This window comes from Entamoeba invadens (genome assembly GCF_000330505.1).
Source record: "Entamoeba invadens IP1 unplaced genomic scaffold scaff_1105074725643, whole genome shotgun sequence".
NCBI lineage: Eukaryota > Evosea > Mastigamoebida > Endamoebidae > Entamoeba > Entamoeba invadens.
The window spans coordinates 203178-222400 of NW_004191777.1; the positions used below are offsets into that span (position 1 = coordinate 203178).

General features: G+C 33.5%; 8 protein-coding genes across 8 annotated transcripts; 4 read left to right on the forward strand and 4 right to left on the reverse strand.

Moving 5' to 3' along the window:
- Positions 1–626: 626 nt before the first annotated feature.
- Positions 627–1455, forward strand: EIN_080230 (hypothetical protein; the record flags this gene model as incomplete). The annotated part of the gene is made up of 3 exons (XM_004184369.1): positions 627–809; positions 929–1000; positions 1072–1455. 3 exons carry the CDS (start codon positions 627–629, stop codon positions 1453–1455), a joined length of 639 nt encoding a protein of 212 aa, XP_004184417.1.
- A 598-nt stretch (positions 1456–2053) lies between these two features.
- Positions 2054–3319, reverse strand: EIN_080240 (nucleolar protein, putative; the record flags this gene model as incomplete). Its single annotated transcript, XM_004184370.1, has 1 exon — positions 2054–3319. One exon carries the CDS (start codon positions 3317–3319, stop codon positions 2054–2056), a length of 1266 nt encoding a protein of 421 aa, XP_004184418.1.
- A 338-nt stretch (positions 3320–3657) lies between these two features.
- On the forward strand, positions 3658–6866 carry EIN_080250 (hypothetical protein; the record flags this gene model as incomplete). The annotated part of the gene is made up of 2 exons (XM_004184371.1): positions 3658–6286; positions 6382–6866. 2 exons carry the CDS (start codon positions 3658–3660, stop codon positions 6864–6866), a joined length of 3114 nt encoding a protein of 1037 aa, XP_004184419.1.
- Positions 6867–6962: 96 nt separating this feature from the next.
- On the reverse strand, positions 6963–9792 carry EIN_080260 (hypothetical protein; the record flags this gene model as incomplete). Its single annotated transcript, XM_004184372.1, has 4 exons — positions 6963–7055; positions 7165–8481; positions 8573–9648; positions 9705–9792. 4 exons carry the CDS (start codon positions 9790–9792, stop codon positions 6963–6965), a joined length of 2574 nt encoding a protein of 857 aa, XP_004184420.1.
- Positions 9793–13909: 4117 nt separating this feature from the next.
- EIN_080270 (hypothetical protein) lies at positions 13910–14953 on the forward strand (the record flags this gene model as incomplete). The annotated part of the gene is made up of 1 exon (XM_004184373.1): positions 13910–14953. The coding sequence occupies one exon, from the start codon at positions 13910–13912 to the stop codon at positions 14951–14953; it is 1044 nt and encodes a 347-aa protein (XP_004184421.1).
- A 105-nt stretch (positions 14954–15058) lies between these two features.
- On the reverse strand, positions 15059–15406 carry EIN_080280 (hypothetical protein; the record flags this gene model as incomplete). The annotated part of the gene is made up of 1 exon (XM_004184374.1): positions 15059–15406. One exon carries the CDS (start codon positions 15404–15406, stop codon positions 15059–15061), a length of 348 nt encoding a protein of 115 aa, XP_004184422.1.
- Positions 15407–17484: 2078 nt separating this feature from the next.
- On the forward strand, positions 17485–18290 carry EIN_080290 (rab11, putative; the record flags this gene model as incomplete). The annotated part of the gene is made up of 4 exons (XM_004184375.1): positions 17485–17664; positions 17736–17745; positions 17792–17854; positions 17908–18290. 4 exons carry the CDS (start codon positions 17485–17487, stop codon positions 18288–18290), a joined length of 636 nt encoding a protein of 211 aa, XP_004184423.1.
- A 154-nt stretch (positions 18291–18444) lies between these two features.
- Positions 18445–19221, reverse strand: EIN_080300 (hypothetical protein; the record flags this gene model as incomplete). The annotated part of the gene is made up of 1 exon (XM_004184376.1): positions 18445–19221. A coding segment is annotated over one exon (777 nt), but the record flags the coding sequence as incomplete, so codon positions are not given.
- Positions 19222–19223: the final 2 nt, after the last annotated feature.

A 19223-nucleotide genomic window follows, 5' to 3' on the forward strand; every position in this document is an offset into this window, starting at 1 on the left:
TAGTTTATTAAGGCAAATATGACTTTGCTCAAATTCGTTGTTTTTTTAAATAGTTTTGACTAATACCTCAAAATCATTGGTCTATTATAAAAAACAAATTAACTCAAAACAAATAGTAAATTAACTATATAATATAAGTATTTTTTACAATAATTGTTTTAAACATCAAGAACTGTTACCTTTTAATCTTCTTTTTAAAAAAAGAACAGTGCTATTAATTTTTACTAAGATTGGAAAGTGAAGAAAAAAATAGCAAAGATTGAATGGTATAATTTAATACTTTTTATTTATTATTTGAATATATTAATATATTAATAGAGAAGGGGTAGCACTTTAATATCGATTTTAACTTTTTCCCAGTGACAAACACGTTCTTTAATAATTAGAAATCACGTAGAAAATCCACAAACTGATAATGAAAGATTTTGGTAATAGTATTTGCCCGTAAAGTTAGTAATACTATCCGCGAATCAAACGAACTTTAAAAACTGAAGTGAGTAAAATTGGATGGCATTACCGTTTCCGTATATACAATAACAATTCCACTACATACGTCTTCTAAAAAATTCTCATTAGACCCCCTCAGATGATGAACTATTCGTCACATCTTAAAATTTTAATACCAAATGGCCATGCAAAGGACAATTGGTGCACCCTATTCGTCTCCGCCTCATAAGAAAATCGTCAATAACTCTGCACCTATCACCCCCAGGAAAAGTACTGACCAAAATAATTTGGATAACATAAAACGGCTTGTATTAATTGGAGACGAGGGTGTTGGGAAGTCTGCTTTGATTAGTGGTGTAGTCGTTTGTGTATTCTTAATTATACTTAATTACATGTATAAGCAATTTACTTATATATAACGATTTACTTCCATCACAACACCTCAACTTGTGATGCCAAACAGAACAGAAGTGACCAAAAGCATCAAAAAGATTATTCAAATGCACTCAATGGGATTACTGCAAATATCGGAGGAAATTTTCCAGTCCAACTTGTTTGTCTTTTAGTCGTGTGGTGAACTTTTTTATATAAAAAAAGGTATTACAAAAACAGTTTAACTTGAAGATGGAAAAAAGCACAAATAACGCTTGGTCAAACTACCTCGGTGGTCAGTGCGTTATTGTGATGTACGACATAACCGACCACACCACATTTGAAAATGCAAAGGGTCTTTTAAAAGACGCTAAACATTACTCTCCCGACACTTCTTTTATGTGCATTGTCGGTAACAAAACAGACTTGTTCGCAATTCGGAAAGTCCCAATCGACGAAGTATTGGACTTTGTGAATAAAGTCGGGTGTTCATATTTTGAGATCAGTTGTCGCAACCAAACCGACATCAATGAAATGTTTAACACACTTGTTCAAAAGATTGTAGAACAGGGAAAAGAGTCGACAGAAAAACACATCAAACCACGGAAAAAGAGCAAAACCTGTACGATATTATAAATTGTGAATAGATCATTCCTTGTTACTGTGCTAATGGACTGATATACTTTTGTGACTGTTTTCATTGTGTTAGTATAATATGTTATTAATAAAATAATGCTGTTGTTTTAGTTTATTTTAAAAGGTTACTATTATTTACTATTATTTACTATTATTTACTATTTTTAATTATAAATTAGTGTGTCATTAATTTCAACTATTATTTTGTTATATTTAAATCAAATCATAAATCCAAAAAATATAAAATTATTACACGCAAATATAAAAAGTTTTTTTCGTAATTTATTTTTATTATAATATTATTAAAAATTATAATAAAATTATAATAAAATTAATTATTAAATTATTATTAACGACATGTTTAACAAGAAAAGATGTGACAAAAATTTTGTTGATCATTATTACTTATATGAACTACAATTTTACTATAATTTCAGCAATTGATTATTTTGTTTGTTGAATAAAATAACGAACACAACAACAAACCAAAGTTTCTTAGAATAATATATTACTTGACTTTGTCAAATTCCATTCAATCAATTGTCGTTCCTAAGTGTTAAAATTTTGTGTTAAATTATATGTTATAATACTGTAACATTCAAACAAACTTTAAAGCGACTGCACGTTGATACAACTTGATGTGTATGAAGTACCCATGCATGTATGGCTTCAAGTATTGTGAACCATAGAGTGACTCCAGTCCGAGATCTGCCAATTCCTTTTTTGTCACAAATTGGAAGTCGTCGTAAGTGTGGCCCTCCTCTTCTTCCAATTCTTCTGTAAGGTTTTCGAGGAAACTGCACCACTTAGGCGCGATGCCGAGCATCGGCACATAAAAGACTTGTAACTTAGTGAAGTCGCCAGCCATTACACAGAGTCCGGAGTTATTAGCAATAGCAAGATCAGTAATGACCGATCGTTTAGACCCTTCCAATGGCAACACCAATTTCCCGTCGGATTTTTTACAAAATCTAACAATACTGGCATCAGCAGTTACACTGAATTCACCGTTCTGAGTTGTGTGATACATACACTTCACTATTGGCATTCTATTTTGATGATAACTTGAAAGGAGTGGGTTCTGTGATCGAATGTCATAAGTCAAAATATTTCCATTAGATGTCCCAACTAATAACTGAAGATTCCCATCATATGCCATCGACGTCACTTCGACTTTACTCACTTGACCCCCGTTCACATCAAGGTGATTAACGAGATGATTTGATACTTGTGTTCGTGACACAAAATTGCCGACTCGTGGGTCGAGCACACTGACTGACCCTTCCTCTTCTCCACAAAATATGATTTGGTATTTCTCGGACTTTTCAAAGCAATTAATCGGCATTTCAATGTCAATCGAATCATTGAACTTCCCTTCATACAAATTGAGCACATCAATTTTGTCATTAGTCGCCATGTATACATTACAATCACTTGGAAAATATGTGAAATCTCTTCCCGTCTTCGGCGTTTTGATTTTGCATTGAATCCCACCTTTGTTGTGAAACTCCATAGTATTGTCTGACAACATGTACATCAATTTCGAATAGTCGTCCTCCAAAAAATCAAATTTGATGACTTCGGCGTCGAGTCTTCTCTCAAACTTCTCTGAGAGTTGGTCAAGTTCAAACATTTTAATAAGTGGCGGGTACATCCCCGACGCGGCTAAGTATTGGTTGTCCGGTGAAAATTTGATGCACCTCGAACTCACAGTAAACTCAGTGTCTTGTATCAACTCTATTCGCTTTTTAAAATCTTCATCTTTACGTAACTGACGGCGCTGTTTCTCTGTGAGCCACTGTGGCAACGTCTTCCCCGCTGTTAAGTTGTATACCTTCACTCCACTGATTTCAGTCGACTTCATTGGATATTAATTTAAAAAGTCTAGGGTTGTGGCGAGAAGAAGCATCAAATGACAAATTCTATATTTATAATTTTAAATATTAATATTAATACAATTTGTTTTATTAAAGTCGATGTAAAAATTAACGAGGTTAATAATTAATTAATAATTGATCAATAACGAGTTGTCCTTATTAATTTATAATTAGAATTGAATCAAATAAAGAACCATTAAAACATGATTATTGACTCGTTAAATTCAATTTAAAAAATACTAATTAAATAAGCACGTTAATGACAAGGAGAATAACAAGAAATAAAATGTTATTAACTTGAAATGACAAAAACTGAAAAACAAAAATGGAGAAAAGGCAAGAAACTGCTGAAGAAATATGTGGGTACGAGTGTAACGACTCTGCAGACACATTTCCTTCGAAATTCAATTTGCTGAGTTTGTTGATTAAAGATGTGACATGGCGGTCTAACCAACTCCAATTACCCTCTCCCGAGTTATATAAGGCGTTGAACCTTTCAAAAACTATTTCTACACCACTCGACACAAAGGATATCAAAGAACGACAGAATGAAGAACACCCAGTCGACCTCCCTGAGGCACTTTTGTCGGAATACTTTGGGGGTGACTTGGGAATGCTCGATAACAAAATTTTGTCAATTCCGAACGTTATCGAAGTTGCACTCCAAATCAAACCCGCCCCTTCCCAAGTCACAAAAATCATTTCGTTGCAACCAGAAGCTTTACGAGTGAGCCAACTACAAACTCTCGAAAACAAGAAGGACGACACCTATGTGTCGCTTCTCAAAAAGATCCTTCAAGAATCCAACTTGATGACAAAACAGACGGAGGTCCAGAACGAAGTGTTCAAAGGAAAAGTCGAGGAACCATGTCTAGTCATTTTCAATACTAGAAACCCAAGAATGGAAATCGTCAATACCGACCTTACAAGTAAAGGATTGCCGAATTTGCCAATACACGGAATTATCGACTGGGTCGTCGAGAAAGGCGGGAATGAATTTTTGAAAAGACGATATCTCCTGCTGTGTTATATCAAAACCTTTGATATCGACGACTTCACACAAATTGCTTTGGCGTCTTTGGATAAGGCACACACAGCACGGAGGTGCATCATATTTTCCGATTTGGCGGAACTTCATATGCTCGACATTCAAGTCATTCTCTCTAAGATCTTCACCTCACCCCCAGAGAATATGCCCGTCATTCTTAGGAACTTGTACTCCACCAACAAGTTTGTTCAAAATAGAAAGGTTTATATGACGAATATGATAGTAGAGAGTATCATGGAAGAGGAGGACGACGCGACAGAAGAGGAGACCAAAGAAGAGACAAAGAAGAAGACAAAGAAGCGGACAAAGAAGTCAAAAAAGACAAAAGCGAAGAAAGTTTCTGAAGAGAAGAAGCGCCTAGAGAAGATCAAAGAGAAGGAATTGGAGAAGACGCGACGGATCGAAGAGTTTGGGAAGAGTGAAGAGGAGGCTGCGGATACTGAGCTCGCTGATGTCTGTAAAACATGTCAATCGATCTTTAAAGAGTACTTAGCTCACATCCATGAGAATAAGAACACAGAGTGTCCGATTAATGAGTTATTAGAAAAGAAAGATTGGTATCATGCGGTCAGTATTAGTGTCAAAGTACTTCACCCAGCCCTTGTAAGAAAAGGTGTATGTGATGTCTTAACAATCCTCGATGCCTTAATAAAGAACGTCAAAGAAGTCTATCACCACCCTCAAATCACAAATTTGGCGATTTGCTGTTACTCGATAATACGGGCTAATGGAGTGGACAGCACTCTGAAACAGAAAAGTGTCATGTTTTTGGCACTTCTTTCAGACTATATTGAACACCCAGTTGGTGTTTTACTTCGAGTCAAAAAGGAGATGAAGAGCCGAAGACAACAAATTAGTGAGATAGTAACAGACGTTGAGATAAAGATAGACAAAGACACTTGTGTTGGAGAGTTCACGAAATATAAGGAAGACGTGAGCAAAATCACTGATGAAAATATACGAGGAAAAGTTGTCTTAAATGTTCTTATCTGTAACATTAACAAAGACGTTGGGGACTATGTCAAGTTGATTGAAGAGAGCTGCAAATGTGTTCCGAACATCCCCCTTCCGATCATGTTTTGTAAAAGTGTTGTGATGAATGGAATTGCCAATGCCACGGTCATGCAAGTCATGATCAACATGATAGCAACGGGCATTGTCGAAATGGGAACCATTTTAAAACATTTTATTACGCCGATTCTGAAGAGCGCTGTCGCATCGAAAGACCGCGAAAAGGTCAAATTTGTGTTTTCTGGGATGTCTGAAATGATGTTGATGGTAGATTTTAATGGAGAAAGGATTTGGGATGTGCGGATGTCACATGAAGTCCTGAGTTTAACACTTGTTGGGCTTGATATGCTCGAGGAAAGCGAAATTGGGTGTTTGTTTGTTGACTCTTTTGGAGGGAATTTCAACGAACTAGCCACTGTAGACAGAAGGAAAATTGGCGATGAACTTGCGAAGGTCAGTTACAAGAAAGTGCTCAGCGGGCTCTTGTGGAAACCAAATGGTATTGTGAAAGGGCCATTGGACGTTGGGTATTTGACGAAGTGTGAGGTGTCGACACTCTCGTTGATGTTAAATGTATTAGATGAAAAGTTGTTAGTCGACTCACTTATGTATATAACACTTACTACGGAATACACAGCAGACGATTTTAACACTATATTGGAGTCACTTGATACAAAGGTATTTTCGTCCGAAATCTTTGTGAAGACGTTTGTTGCAATACTCGACTATCTTGCCGAACAAAGTGCGATCTATGATGAAAACATGACTATGAAAGAGTTTCTTGTTGTGAAGTTGAATGAGTGGTATAAAAACAAATCACAAATTAATCTTGAGTGTAAGGAAATATGTGCCGAAGGGTTTGTGCAAATCATTCATCATCTCTTCATGTACATCCGTTTGTTTCTTACCATTTATCATTAATAATATAATATTAATATAATATTAATAATATATTAATAATAATAACAAACGAATGAATTAACTGTTAAGAGAACACAGAAATGCTACAGAAATTTGTTTCATTTTCATCATCGAATTACGTGCAAAAGAATGACCTTCCAATGTTCTTGAAGTTGTTCACAACGTTATCGAAGAATGTGAGTAGTGTAGAAGACATAACAATACTCATAGGGGGTGTTGAGGGGTGTTTATTGAAATTTGAAATACCAATCAGTGTTGTGGATTTGTCGTTTATTGAAAGCATTACAGACACACTACTATTACTGCTGACGACAGCACTTCGCGTTGAAAACGGTGCAAGTGCAGTGTTAGGGTTCAAACAATTTATTCAACAGTCTGTCCTCCCACAGTCATTCAAGAGGTTTTTGGTGTCGAAGGTTGCTATGCTGGGGTTTGGGGACAGAAGCGAGAAGAAGATGGAAGAGACGCAAACGCAATTTTTCGCAAAGCAGCAGCCAACTTATGCAAACTTGCTTTGTGTTCCATCTGTCGTACATTTTAAAGCGTCTCATTGATTGTTTCGTGAGTGCGTTGTTGGGTATATTGAATAGTTTAGTATAAAATTGGCGTGTTTTTAATACACATACGAACCGTGAAAGAACACAAGTGAATTACAAAGTGTTGGTTGACTGCAACACAAAAGGGCTCACAACTTGTATAGCTAAAGAGTCAGTTTTGATGTTCAAGAATATTACTTTGTCATACTGAATCGATATGTATTCACATATAGTAAATATTTTAGTATTAAAATTATAAATATAGTTATAGCTATATATAAAAAGAATATAGCAATATCATAGAAAGAGAACAAACAATCTTTTTGATTTGCTCTTTGACGATGGGCGAGCCAATCTCATTGACCAAAGCAAAGGCTTGATCGACTTCAGATTTGTTTGCTTTAACAAGAGTTATGTATTTAACGAAGTATTCGAGTGACTTGGTGTTCTTCTCTGCGTAAATCAGGACGATGAAGCAAATTGCGTAGAGTTCGAGTTTTGAGGCAAACAAGACGATTTCTTCGAAGTCTAAGAGATCCCAACGACCGATTTTATCGACGAACAATTTCATGTGCTGGATGTCATCCACTTGGTTGCCCAACAAAATGTTTTCTTTCAAGTTGTAGAGTGAAGCTTTACAATAGACGGTCATCCACTCGAATTTGAAAGCCTCATCATAGAACACAGGAAACGGTTCATCAAATAAAGGGTTCTGTGGGTCTAAAAATTGGATCAACTCCACGAGTTCTGCACCTTTAATTAACTCCAGCATTTCGTCGATGACTTGGAGCGATGAAATAGATGGTGTTTTCTTGAACACTTTAAAGAAGACGGTCTCGATACTTGGGACAGAAAGTGTCGCAAGAATTGTTCTGCAATTGATGACGGCGTATATGAAATGCGTTGGTGTTGCTCTCACAAGTTGATTAAAGTCGATGAAATTGTAGCCATGGACAATGACATAGTTGATGTAATCCTCAATGAAAATGGGGTATTTAGTTAACAACATGATGATGTAATTCCCAAATTGATCCTTTTGTGTTGCAAAGAGTAAAGGAAGAACAAAAGCCGCCTCTTCTTTAGTCAACGAAGTTAATAAAGCGACAAATTCACTGTCATTTGGAATGTAAAATTTGATCACTTTGCATAATTCAACTATCATTAAGACCGTGCGATATTTCTTGATGTCTATAACACTCGATCCAACTTTTATAAACTCTTTGCAATCGCGAATTAACGCACTAAACTCGTCTTCCGTGAATTCCATATTTATCAAATTCAATTTTACTAATGGAAGTGATACAGGACGATTGTGCTGACATAACCGCTGTGCTTTCTCTATTAAACCCTTTTCTACATAATACTGACTCACCGTCTGCACAACTTGGTCGACAGACTGCGTTATCGAAAACAATTGAAGAACAGAAGACTCCTCCGCCTCCGTTTTAGCATTCAGAAACTTGTGGCAGAATATCGCTTCTTTTGGTCGCGATTGATAAATCACTGTGATACAATAACTGTTCCATAATACACACCCATCTAACGAACTTTCTTGTGAATTATTAATCGCGTTTTGCTCTTTCGTGTTGAAGTTAATAAAAAACGGGTCTGTCCCTTTGACATTGAAGTAGTTCTAAGAGTTAAAATATTGATAACAAGTAATTTTATTATATAATATATAATATTATAATTATATAATAAAATAGAAGAAAGAAGACACAAACGGAATCCACTCCAAAATTGATGACTTGAGTTGGTGGTGTTTTATCAAACAACTTCATAAGAGGGATTATCCCACAACAATGCGTTTCATCTGTTAGTCTGCTGAATTGGAAGAGGTATTTATTGTTCAAGAAACACACTGAACTTCTCGGAAAGCTTTGACAGACATCAAACACCATGAGGAGTTGGTTATACAATGAATACAGTTTGATGGACATGTTCGAGAAATAACCCAAACACATTTTGTTGTTGAAGTAGTGGACTTTGACATTACCACTTGACTTTAAAACGAATCGCGAGAGTGAAGACTCAGAGACATTTTTAGTGAAGATGTTGATGACCTCAGAAGAACGCAACGACTTGATTTCGAGTTGTTGGCAACAGACCGCAGTCATGTCGTTAAAATCCGTTTCAAACACTATAACAAGAAAAGTCGATATTTTGTCGACATTGGAGTCTTCGAGGCAAAGTAACGCTTCTTTCACACAAACATTCATCGAGAACGTCATCACCTTTAGAACTTGTGAAGTCATCAAGTCGAAGAATATGATGATGCCGTCTCGCGAGACCAAAATTCCAATTGCAGTACCTCTCGAGGTCCAAACCAAAAAGGATCGAATGTCTTTTGGAAGTTTCTGAGACTTTGAAGTTGGAGTCACTTTGAATGCACTCTCTTGAGTTGGTGTTCGAATTTGTGGGAGTTTCAGTTCCGACTTTGATCGTATGAAAAAGAGCTCTGATAACTCTTTCTTCTCTCTGGAGGGTGTCACGTGAACATTCTTTTCATCAGAAGTTAATGGAAAGCTCCAGTTGATTGGAACGAAAAAGTATAAATAGTCTCCACAAAAGATTATAAGTTCGTTGCAGTGCTCACTAAATTGAATGAACACTTTGTTGTAATTGAATCGCGTACTTAAGTTGACCTTTTGTGTCCGACAAATCGGATAATAGCGCTCATACAAATATAAATATAACACATAAGTGGGCGAGCTCTTCGGGTGTAACTCTTTTCGAACCGCTGCTACCGCAAAGCGCCCATCTTTCTCAAAAAACTTTGAAGTTGCTATAATGATTTCCTCTATTTGTTATCATAATTCATTAAATTCTATTGAAATTATTAATTATAAAACAAACGCATCAAATCATCTTTACGGTATTGTGAAGGAACTTGATCATTTGCTAATAATATTTTTGACTCAAAAACAGGAGGATCAATTTCCATTGTTCTTGTTTTTGAGTTCTTTTTTTGTTCATATGTTATTTTTGGTGATAGAAAGAAAATAACCCACTTGGTTGAAGAAGTGGATTATTTTCTTTTTAATTATTTGATTTTTTTAAACACATAAAAATATTTTTTTATGCCAAAATTTGAAAGACGAAATTTTCGGGGTTTTTCTTTGAACGAAAATGTTTGTTTCTTTTCTTAATATTTATAATAATTCATAGTAGATTGTGGGCAGGGTCGCAGTTTTGATACTTTTTGGGGAGTTGAGGTTTGGGTTAATTGGCAATTTAATAATTTCTGTGGATTAAAATATTAAATAACACATAATAATAAAATTGCCTATTAAACCAGTTTTGATTGAGAAAAAAGTAAAATTACACATTTTTGGGATTTATAGATAAACTTTTCCCCAAAAAACATTTTATAAAAAAAAATATTTAAAGTTCCCATTATTACAATTTGAAAAATAAAAACACAATTAAAAAAAATTACCTTTTCATAATAAACACTCACAATCAAACATTTATTTCGAAAATAAAATAAATGGGAATATTTAAAAATAAACGGCGAAACGATAAAAATGGTAAACAAAAAAACAACAACTTTTCATAATCAATTCAACTAATTTATCAAATTGGGGCGTAAGTGTTGTATTTGCTATAATCATCATTGCCCTCAATATATCATCTGACAGTTGGCTTCTGAAATTGGTTTTTATTAAAGAAAGTGCGGAAAATCCTTGTTCACATGAATATGAAGTCATAAACAACGACAAAGATCTTGCTGCTAAAATGGAGAGTCTTGGATAATTAACAATAAATGTTTGTTTGAGGTATTCATCGTTGAATATCTCATTTATTGACATTCTAATGGTGTAATAACAATCGTGATGTGTCATTGAATTATAAATATGTTGTTTTAATCGTTCAGTAGAACTAATTAATTCACTTTCAACTGGTTGCTTTTCCACAACACGTTCGGTTTGTGGTCTGACAACGTTCTTTTTAATAAACATTTTATCACAAGAAAAAAGTTCAACTTCGTTTTTTATTTCGTAATTGTGTTCATTGACAAAAAGTTGAGTAATGCACGTCATATTAAGGAAGTCGTCCATAAACGAAAGTTGATCTATTTCTATAAACCTTGAAGCCAACTGTTTTTTCATAGTTATAATAGCTGCAAGATGTATAGGAATAGTTACTTCTATTTTGTTTTTTGTTACAAATGCGTTTGCAGTTGGAAGTAACGAATAATCATTGTTGCGTAGTGAGTTTTCAATTTGGTCAACTTTGGCCCTCAGACCCTTTATTAGTACAATATAGTAGTGGATATTCTCATCTTGCTTTTGAAGTCGCAAGTTAACATTATTAAATATTGTTGTCAAATCGCGCAAAACACACAAATCAAACAAAAAATACTTGTTCGATATTGCCCATTACAAATAATCACATAAAGTTTCATCGCGTGTCACTCGTTTTCTTTCTTCAACTTTTCGAAATTCTGGTGTTCTTTCGGGGCAATTTGGATCGACTGGAGTTGGAAGTAAAACTATACTTTTTGATTTAATAATTTTTAGTTGTTTTTCATATTTTCCAGTTTTATTGACGTTTTCATTTTGAATTTTTATTAAGTTTTTAACTCCAAACCTAATAGATTTTTACCCATCTTTTTTTTTCTCCCACATTTTCCTTTTTTGTGTTGTCATTTTGTTTCATTTTAAAGTTTATACTTTCTTCTTCTAGAACAATTAAATTAATTTTTTCAATGTTTAATTTGACATCCTGGTTAAGATCTTTTGTTTTTAGATACTTGTATTTTTCACTCAATTTAATTTGCAAAGAATCAATACAAACAGTTGAAAGTACCAATACAATTTCAGGTAAAACAAATAAAAAACGAGTGAAACTTTTTTCGTTTGAAAACCAACGTATATCAATGTTTTTTTTTCAAGACCTTTCATGTTTTTTGATTTAAGTAATTTTTTTAATTTATCTCTTGCTGTCGCACTTTTTCTAACTGCAGTTATGATTTTTAAATATTACAGTGGCAATTGTGTGGAATTTTTCAATTTTTGAAAGATCGGAAACACCAAGTATACCTACATCTTTAACTCGTATATTTCTTTCCTTTACTTCTTTTGTAGTTTCTATTATCATACTTTTGGCACATAATGCTTCTTGGTGAATAAAACATTTAATAAGATTTATTTCGTTGATTTCACATGCAACTAAACATGATCTTTTTATCCCCTCACTACAAACCACAAGTGCACCATTATATTTACCAAAGTTTGAAGCGCAAGAGTCTCCCGTCAAACCCGCAATTTTGTTTAAGTCAATATATTTATGAAGGATATGTAATATTTGTTTTGCCATTATTTCACCAGATTTTCCCCAACATTTTTGAAAGTCCAAAATTGACACGTTGATGTTAAACTTTACATCGGTGTATCTTACAAATAATATAATATAATCATCACTTCCCCAATCCGTTGTGGTATCCACACAAAAAGAAGCGGCGATACACGTTGACAACACGTTCCTCATCATTTCATCCAAATTATTTCCAATTAAAAGGGGTCTTTCTGCGAGAGTTGTTTTAGATAGAGGAGTTGAATCGTGTTGGTCTTTATCTTTGAGTTGTTTTGCGATTACTTTTCCGACAGCGAGAGGAAGAAATTTTTTGCTTAAATCAAAAGCACATTTGAATGAACGTTTTATTTTTTCGGTTGTACTTCCATTGTTTTTGTTTGTTTGGTACACCTTTTTATAGAGTTCGTTTATTTTGTTCATGACAATTTCAGAAGCCTGTGGACGACCATGACTCCAGAAGTGTCTGGTACAGTCCCATTTTACTTTTGCATCTACTTCATGTGAATATCCACAGAGTATGCACGAACAATTCTTACCATCTAAAAAGAAGAAAATTTTTCTCGTGTACACTTCGTCAAATTCAGAATTTTTTTTCTGTATCGGTGTAACAAAATTCTTTTTGTGACTTTAACATTGATTTTTGAGTTTGTTATTTTAGTTTGGTTTTTGCATTGTTTTTTAAAATGTTCCTTTTATGTTTTTCATTGTTATAATGATTTTATTGACTATTTTATGTTTTTATTGACAAAATACAGTCGACTTTACCAATAATTAAATTTATGGTTAAATGAACTAATGATTTATTTTTATGCAATAATGAATTTTTTTAAAATTATTCACAAAACCACACAAAACCATTCTTTAAAAAACTCAACTTTATTTACTTTTAAACATTTACCATTATTTTAGATTGGTAAATAGTTTCAAGTATATGCAACGTGTCAAGAAAGCGTCTCTTTGAGCGTCGGTGTAACTATAATTATAACAAAAAAACTATAAATTAATAATAAATATTTATTCCTCATGCGCGGAAAAAACTTGGTTTTTCCATATTGAACGCGCTGATAGAATCCCGTTTTCCACCCTGATTGTGGGTATAATATTTTTATAATATATTTAAATTATTGTTTATTTTAGTTATTTATTCAAATAATTGTTAATAAAAATTAATAAATTTGTTATCATTACAATAACTTTTTAAAAATTAATTTCGAGAGTTTTTTCAATAAGTAAATAAATTATTTTTTGGTTGTTTGTCTGTAGTTGATATTAACTATTTATTTGATAGTTTTTTTATGATTCATTTTTTTAATAAATACTTAATTATTATAATAAAACTACAGTCATGCGAAAAAGCTGTCGTGTTTGGAAAAACCTGTCTCAGGTGGTAATGAGCTATTCTAGTACTATAAACAAATGATCTGAAATAGAAAATGTTATTTGAAAATGCCGAATATTTTTATTTGATTTTTGTGAAATGACCCTGCAAATAAATCGAATAGAAGCTATACTGTATAGTAAGTAATTATAAATTTACTATAAAATATTTTTTCAAGACAGGTTTTTCCAAACGCGACAACTTTTTCGCATGACTGTATATTATGATAATTAAATTTTTAAATAATTTGATTAAATAAACTATAAATAGACTAAAGTAAAGAATTTACAGACAAAAACGAATAAGTGTGGAAAAAAAAGTTGAAAAGAAAAAAAACTAAATAATTTGAAAAAATAGTTAAAGGATGGAACCAATTTTTTCTTCTTTCGAAATGCAAAAAGTCCTGGGGTATATAAAGACGGCATTTCACTTTGTTGAGGAGAATTCCCAAAACTATGTTGATGACGTTTTTGCGAAATATGAAATCCAGTCTGATTGTAGTAAATTTACAGTAAAAAATATTGGTGAGTTGAGTAACGAGATTGAAAAGGCGGGAATGGTGCTTAACAAACTCAAAGAAGTTAACGGAAAGAGTCACCAAATTTTTAACGAAATTATGGAATTTGTAGATACACTAAAAGGGCTTTTGGAAAAAGAGGATTTTGACGTAGAAATGATACGTCGTTCCCACGAAAAAATGGTTGACAAAGCTGTCTGCCTCGAAACGGAGAGGGGGAAGATTTTGGAAGCCGAGGTGGAACGAAAAATTGAGGAATTACATAAAATGAAAGATTGTCAATTGAGTGATTTAGCGGAACGACGACGCATTTGGGCGCGTAAAAAAGTGGGAAAATTGGAGTTGCAAGAAGAAACCTTTACTCCACAACCCGAACGAGAGATTTTTACATTAATCGAAACACTTTTGGGATGGGTCAATGGAACTAAAATGGATATTATCTTCGATTCAGACAAGGACGAAGTCTCGAACACTTCATTTATATCCGCAATAAAGAATAGAAAGGGGTTATATTTCATTGTTATATGTAGGAACGGCACTGTGTTTGGTAATTACTGTGATGTGCCAATAGAGGTTGGCAAAGAAACTGCTGATCAAAACCTCTTTGTGTTCAGACTCAAATCACAAAAAGGGAAGGTTGAAAAGTACGATCTTCTCGATAAGACAGACTCCACAATCACTGTGTGGCAAGACAACAACTGTTTGTTTGGAATTGGCGGGGCGAATGGGTGGATTGCCGTCCACAAACCCAAGTTTGACACAAGCAGATGTTGTTACTTGTCAAAATGGATCGGGGTAAAAGAAGACGACGACGTCAACGGGACGTATTGGACTGACTTTCACCAACAAAGATTTGGTGTTTCTCGCATCATTGTTGTCGAGGTGATTTAGTAAATAAATCGCACATTTTATAATAACAAACGAATGTCAAATACCATTTATAAATTACTTTTTCATTAATTTTAATTAAAATAAATTGGGTTAGCAAAAAGAAGGTTAAATAGCATTCATTTTTTTGAAATCTTGTATGTAGCGTCTGACGAGCTCCAAATTATCACCATCCAATTTGTAGTTTTCTTTAACTAGAGCCACCTCCTTTTCGACGTCTTCAGTGCCGCAGTCGATCCACCTCTCGTTTTCTTCGGACTTGATCAAAAATCTCAATATTACTTTGTCTACAACTGTTTCGTTTGGTACACACTCAACCTTTTTGCCGTTTCTCTTGGACTGTAAAGCCGCAAGATGCAATTTTGCCTGTTCCAAAAGATTTTCCAAACTCTTTATTTGCTCTTTCGTCGAAAAAATTTGAGTGTCAAGCTCTTTGTTACTCTCACTCTCTTCCATCATTTTTAGTTCATCCAATTAAATTTTTCTTTTTTGTGTTTTAAAAAGTAAAAGAACTATATTTGATACAATTAAAAAATAAAATAAAATTATAATCAAGCAATAAAAATGAGTTTGCTACTTCTCTGTTACAATGAAAATAAAAGTGGAATTATAGAGGCCAATTAATAATTATCATTTGTTTTAGACAGAGTGTAAACCATTTGGTTACATTAAGTCAGTTGCCTGATATAAAAGCACGACAAAATATTAAATCAGCATACATTTCCAAGACAATTTACTGATTTCTCCATTTAGTTTAAGATAAAAAAATACTTTCTAATTATTTTCTTAAATTGGTATTATTAATCAATTGAATTATTGTGAAACAGTTGAAATACGTCTCTACATTTTTTATTTTCATTCAGCAAATTTCACATTTCAAATAAATACAACGTTATTGGTATTAATTTGAAGCAAATCCAAATATTAAAAACAATAAACGAAATAATTTTAAATTCGCCATTTAAATTAATTAAGACAATTTGATCTCAGGGCTACAGTCCAGTCGATAATGCATTTTTTTAATCTATTGGGTGAACTGTTATATTGGTTTATATCGCTTTTATATCATGCAACTGTTTAACTTTTGCGTGGTGTGGTTATTTAAAACACCCACACATATTTAACGAAAAAACACAAAATCACCTTCTTTACTAATACATTATATATAGAATGTATGTTTCACTTTATCAATTAATGTACTATTTTATTTATTTAGAATAAAACTAAACAAAAAACTATTAAAATATCTCAACAATAAGCTTCGCAGCCAAGAATTTTATTATAAAAAATTAGTATCTAAAAAAGCTAATAAAACGGGAAAATAAATTGACCCGTTTTATTAGCGTTTTTCGATACTAATTTTTGATAATAAAATTCTCGGCTGCAAAGCCTACTCAACAAACTATTTGTTATTTTGGATTTTTTCTATTTTTTATTTATGTTGTTCTTAAAAACAAAAAGTGCATTTGCCGGGACTCGAACCCGGATCTCCACCTTGGAAGGGTGGAATTCTGCCCTTAGACCACAAATGCTTCTTGAAAATTAATTAAATTATTTGTTTTTAAATTATAAATATTCTATTTTATTAGAATGTTTAAAAAATAAAAACGCCCCCCGGGGGGCTCGAACCCCGGACCTTACGATTAAAAGCCGCACGCTCTACCGACTGAGCTAGGAAGGCACTTGTTATTTCAATGCGATGTATAGATATAACACATTGTGATTATAGTATTATTTTAGTAAATAATTTTATTAATATCAATGATTTGAAACAAAATAAAAAACACAAAAAGTAACTATAAATTATAATATTTTAATAGTAAATGTGTTGGTTAATTAAAATATTAGACTAATTCGAATTTAATAATTATTTAGTTTAATTTTAACATTTTAAATAACATTGAACAAAAATAAGTTGTCTAAAAGTTGGGAAATTTGGCTTTATAATTAACTTTTCCCACAATTTAAAAGTTTAATAATAGTATACCTGAACATCATGCCAAAAAAGGAAAATCATCAAAAAATGTCTAATTATTTTTTTTCATATATGTTTAATTTAAAAACTTGGGTGTTATTTTAAGAGTTAATGTTCTCATTTTTAATCAATTTTATGATATTTTTTAGTGTAATGTAATACCAAAGATTCGTTTTTGCTTTTGTTTTGTTTTTAACTATAAATATTATTATCATTTGATAATAATATTAATAAAAATGGTAATAATACTAATAAAAACGCAATTTTGACAAAATGAAACCAACAATTTTCTGTTTCAAAATGCCCACATTTTTTTTTAAAGTATTATATAAATTAAAATATTACATAAGATATAAAACATAATTGGTGTGTAATAAGCAAGTTAAAGTGATAAAGTGACCAACAAGAAAACATTATTCAACTTGACAAAACAACTATATAAACTAAGTTATTAACTATACAATAATACTAGAAAGTCAAGGCAAAAAGTCCCACCATTTAGTTTGAGTTGGAAATAATTTGAAAAAAAGGAACTGAAATACAAAAACAAAAATCCTCAATGGAAGACTACGATGTGCTTTACAAAACAGTGATGATGGGAGACTCTGGTGCAGGAAAGACGTGTCTTTTAATGCGGTTTACACGGAACGAGTTTGATGCTGAAAAGAAGTCCACAATTGGTGTCGAATTTTCTTCGAAGCAAATACAGTACAAAGACTCTGCTGTTCGCATACAAATAGTTTGTATTTTATTTGTCTATTTTTTAGTTTAAACAATTAGTACACATAACAATTAATTACTGACATACAGTGGGATACTGGTTTGTATCATTTAAGTGTTTTGATGTAACAAAAGTAACATATTAGCGGGACAAGAAAGATATCGAGCAATAACTGGTGCTTATTATCGCGGTTCTTTAGGTGCTGTCAGTTTGTTGTTGTTTTTAATTCTTGTCTATTTAATTCCATTCAATAACATGTAGTGGTCTATGACGTAACAAAAAAGAGCAGTTTTGAAGCACTCGACCGATGGCACAATGAACTGATTGAAAATGGTGATAAGAGTGTTGTGAAAATGGTGATTGGCAACAAATGTGATTTGGAGCAGATGCGTGAAGTCACCACAGAAGAAGCGGAAGAGTTCGCCAAAAAGACTGGCTCTTACTTCTTCGAGACTTCGGCGATGGACGGGACAAATGTCGAGAAGGCTTTCATGCAAATGATTGAGACAATATGTGACAGACAGTTCGAAAAAAAGGCGGCAGAGGCCAAACCCGCACAGAAACCGTTTTTAGAGGAGCGTGTCGTCATCGAAGACCCGCAAGTCCCTCAAGAACCTCCAAAGAAAAAATTCCAATGTTGTTAACTGATTTTCTTTCAATTCAGTGCGGTGATGTGCCACGTAAACACTCTTCACATGGGAGCTCGTTGATGTATTAAACCATACTTTGTATAATAAAATACTATAAATATATAGTTCCAAAACAATAAATGAAATACTTCAATTGCCATAAAACACATCAATTCGCTTCTTCTGGCTGTGCTAGTGGGATTGGTGGTCTTCCTCTTCCAAGAAAAGTGGTTTTGGGGCGGTTTGGTCTTCCAACAAAGCCCTTTTTAGTAAGTTCTTCGGACGCGTCGTCTTGTGACGGTGTCTCTGGTGCGTTGGGGTCTTTGTTACGCTTCTGTAAGTCGAAAATGAGTCTGTCTTGTTCAACCGCTTTTGCAATGAGTGCGTCGACTCTTCTCTGTAACGAAACGATTTTTTGCGCATCACTCATTGATTCTGTAATACAAGGCATAATCAGTACTTGTAATGCGGTGTCGTGCACTTCCGTTGTTTTTTGCATTGGTCTTGAAGTGATTCTCGCGGACGCAAAGGCAGATTTGTTCCGAGGTTTTGGAGCACTTTGAGTTGGTTTGAGGTCTTCAATTGGTTTTTGTGGACTTTGTTGTGGAGCACTTGGTTGGGGTTGTTGCGAAACTTCTTGTTGTTGAATGGGGGCCAGTTGTGGTATTTGTAACTGTTGACTTTGTGGGACATTTTGTGGGCTATTTACACCCTTTTCTTCAGACTTTTGTGCTGGTGGTGTTTTACGTAAAGCAGCCGAGTTCTTGTTTTGGAAAAGTGGTGAAGCGTTTTGTTGTGAGTGTTGAGCTTTTCCGAACCCTGAGTTAATAATTTGTTGAATGAAATCTGAGTGTTTTGGCGTGTCATTACTTTGAACGGTTTGATGGACTTGTTGTTGTAAGGACTGAGGGGGTTGACCCGTCATTTGTGGATGTTTTGATAAGTCGT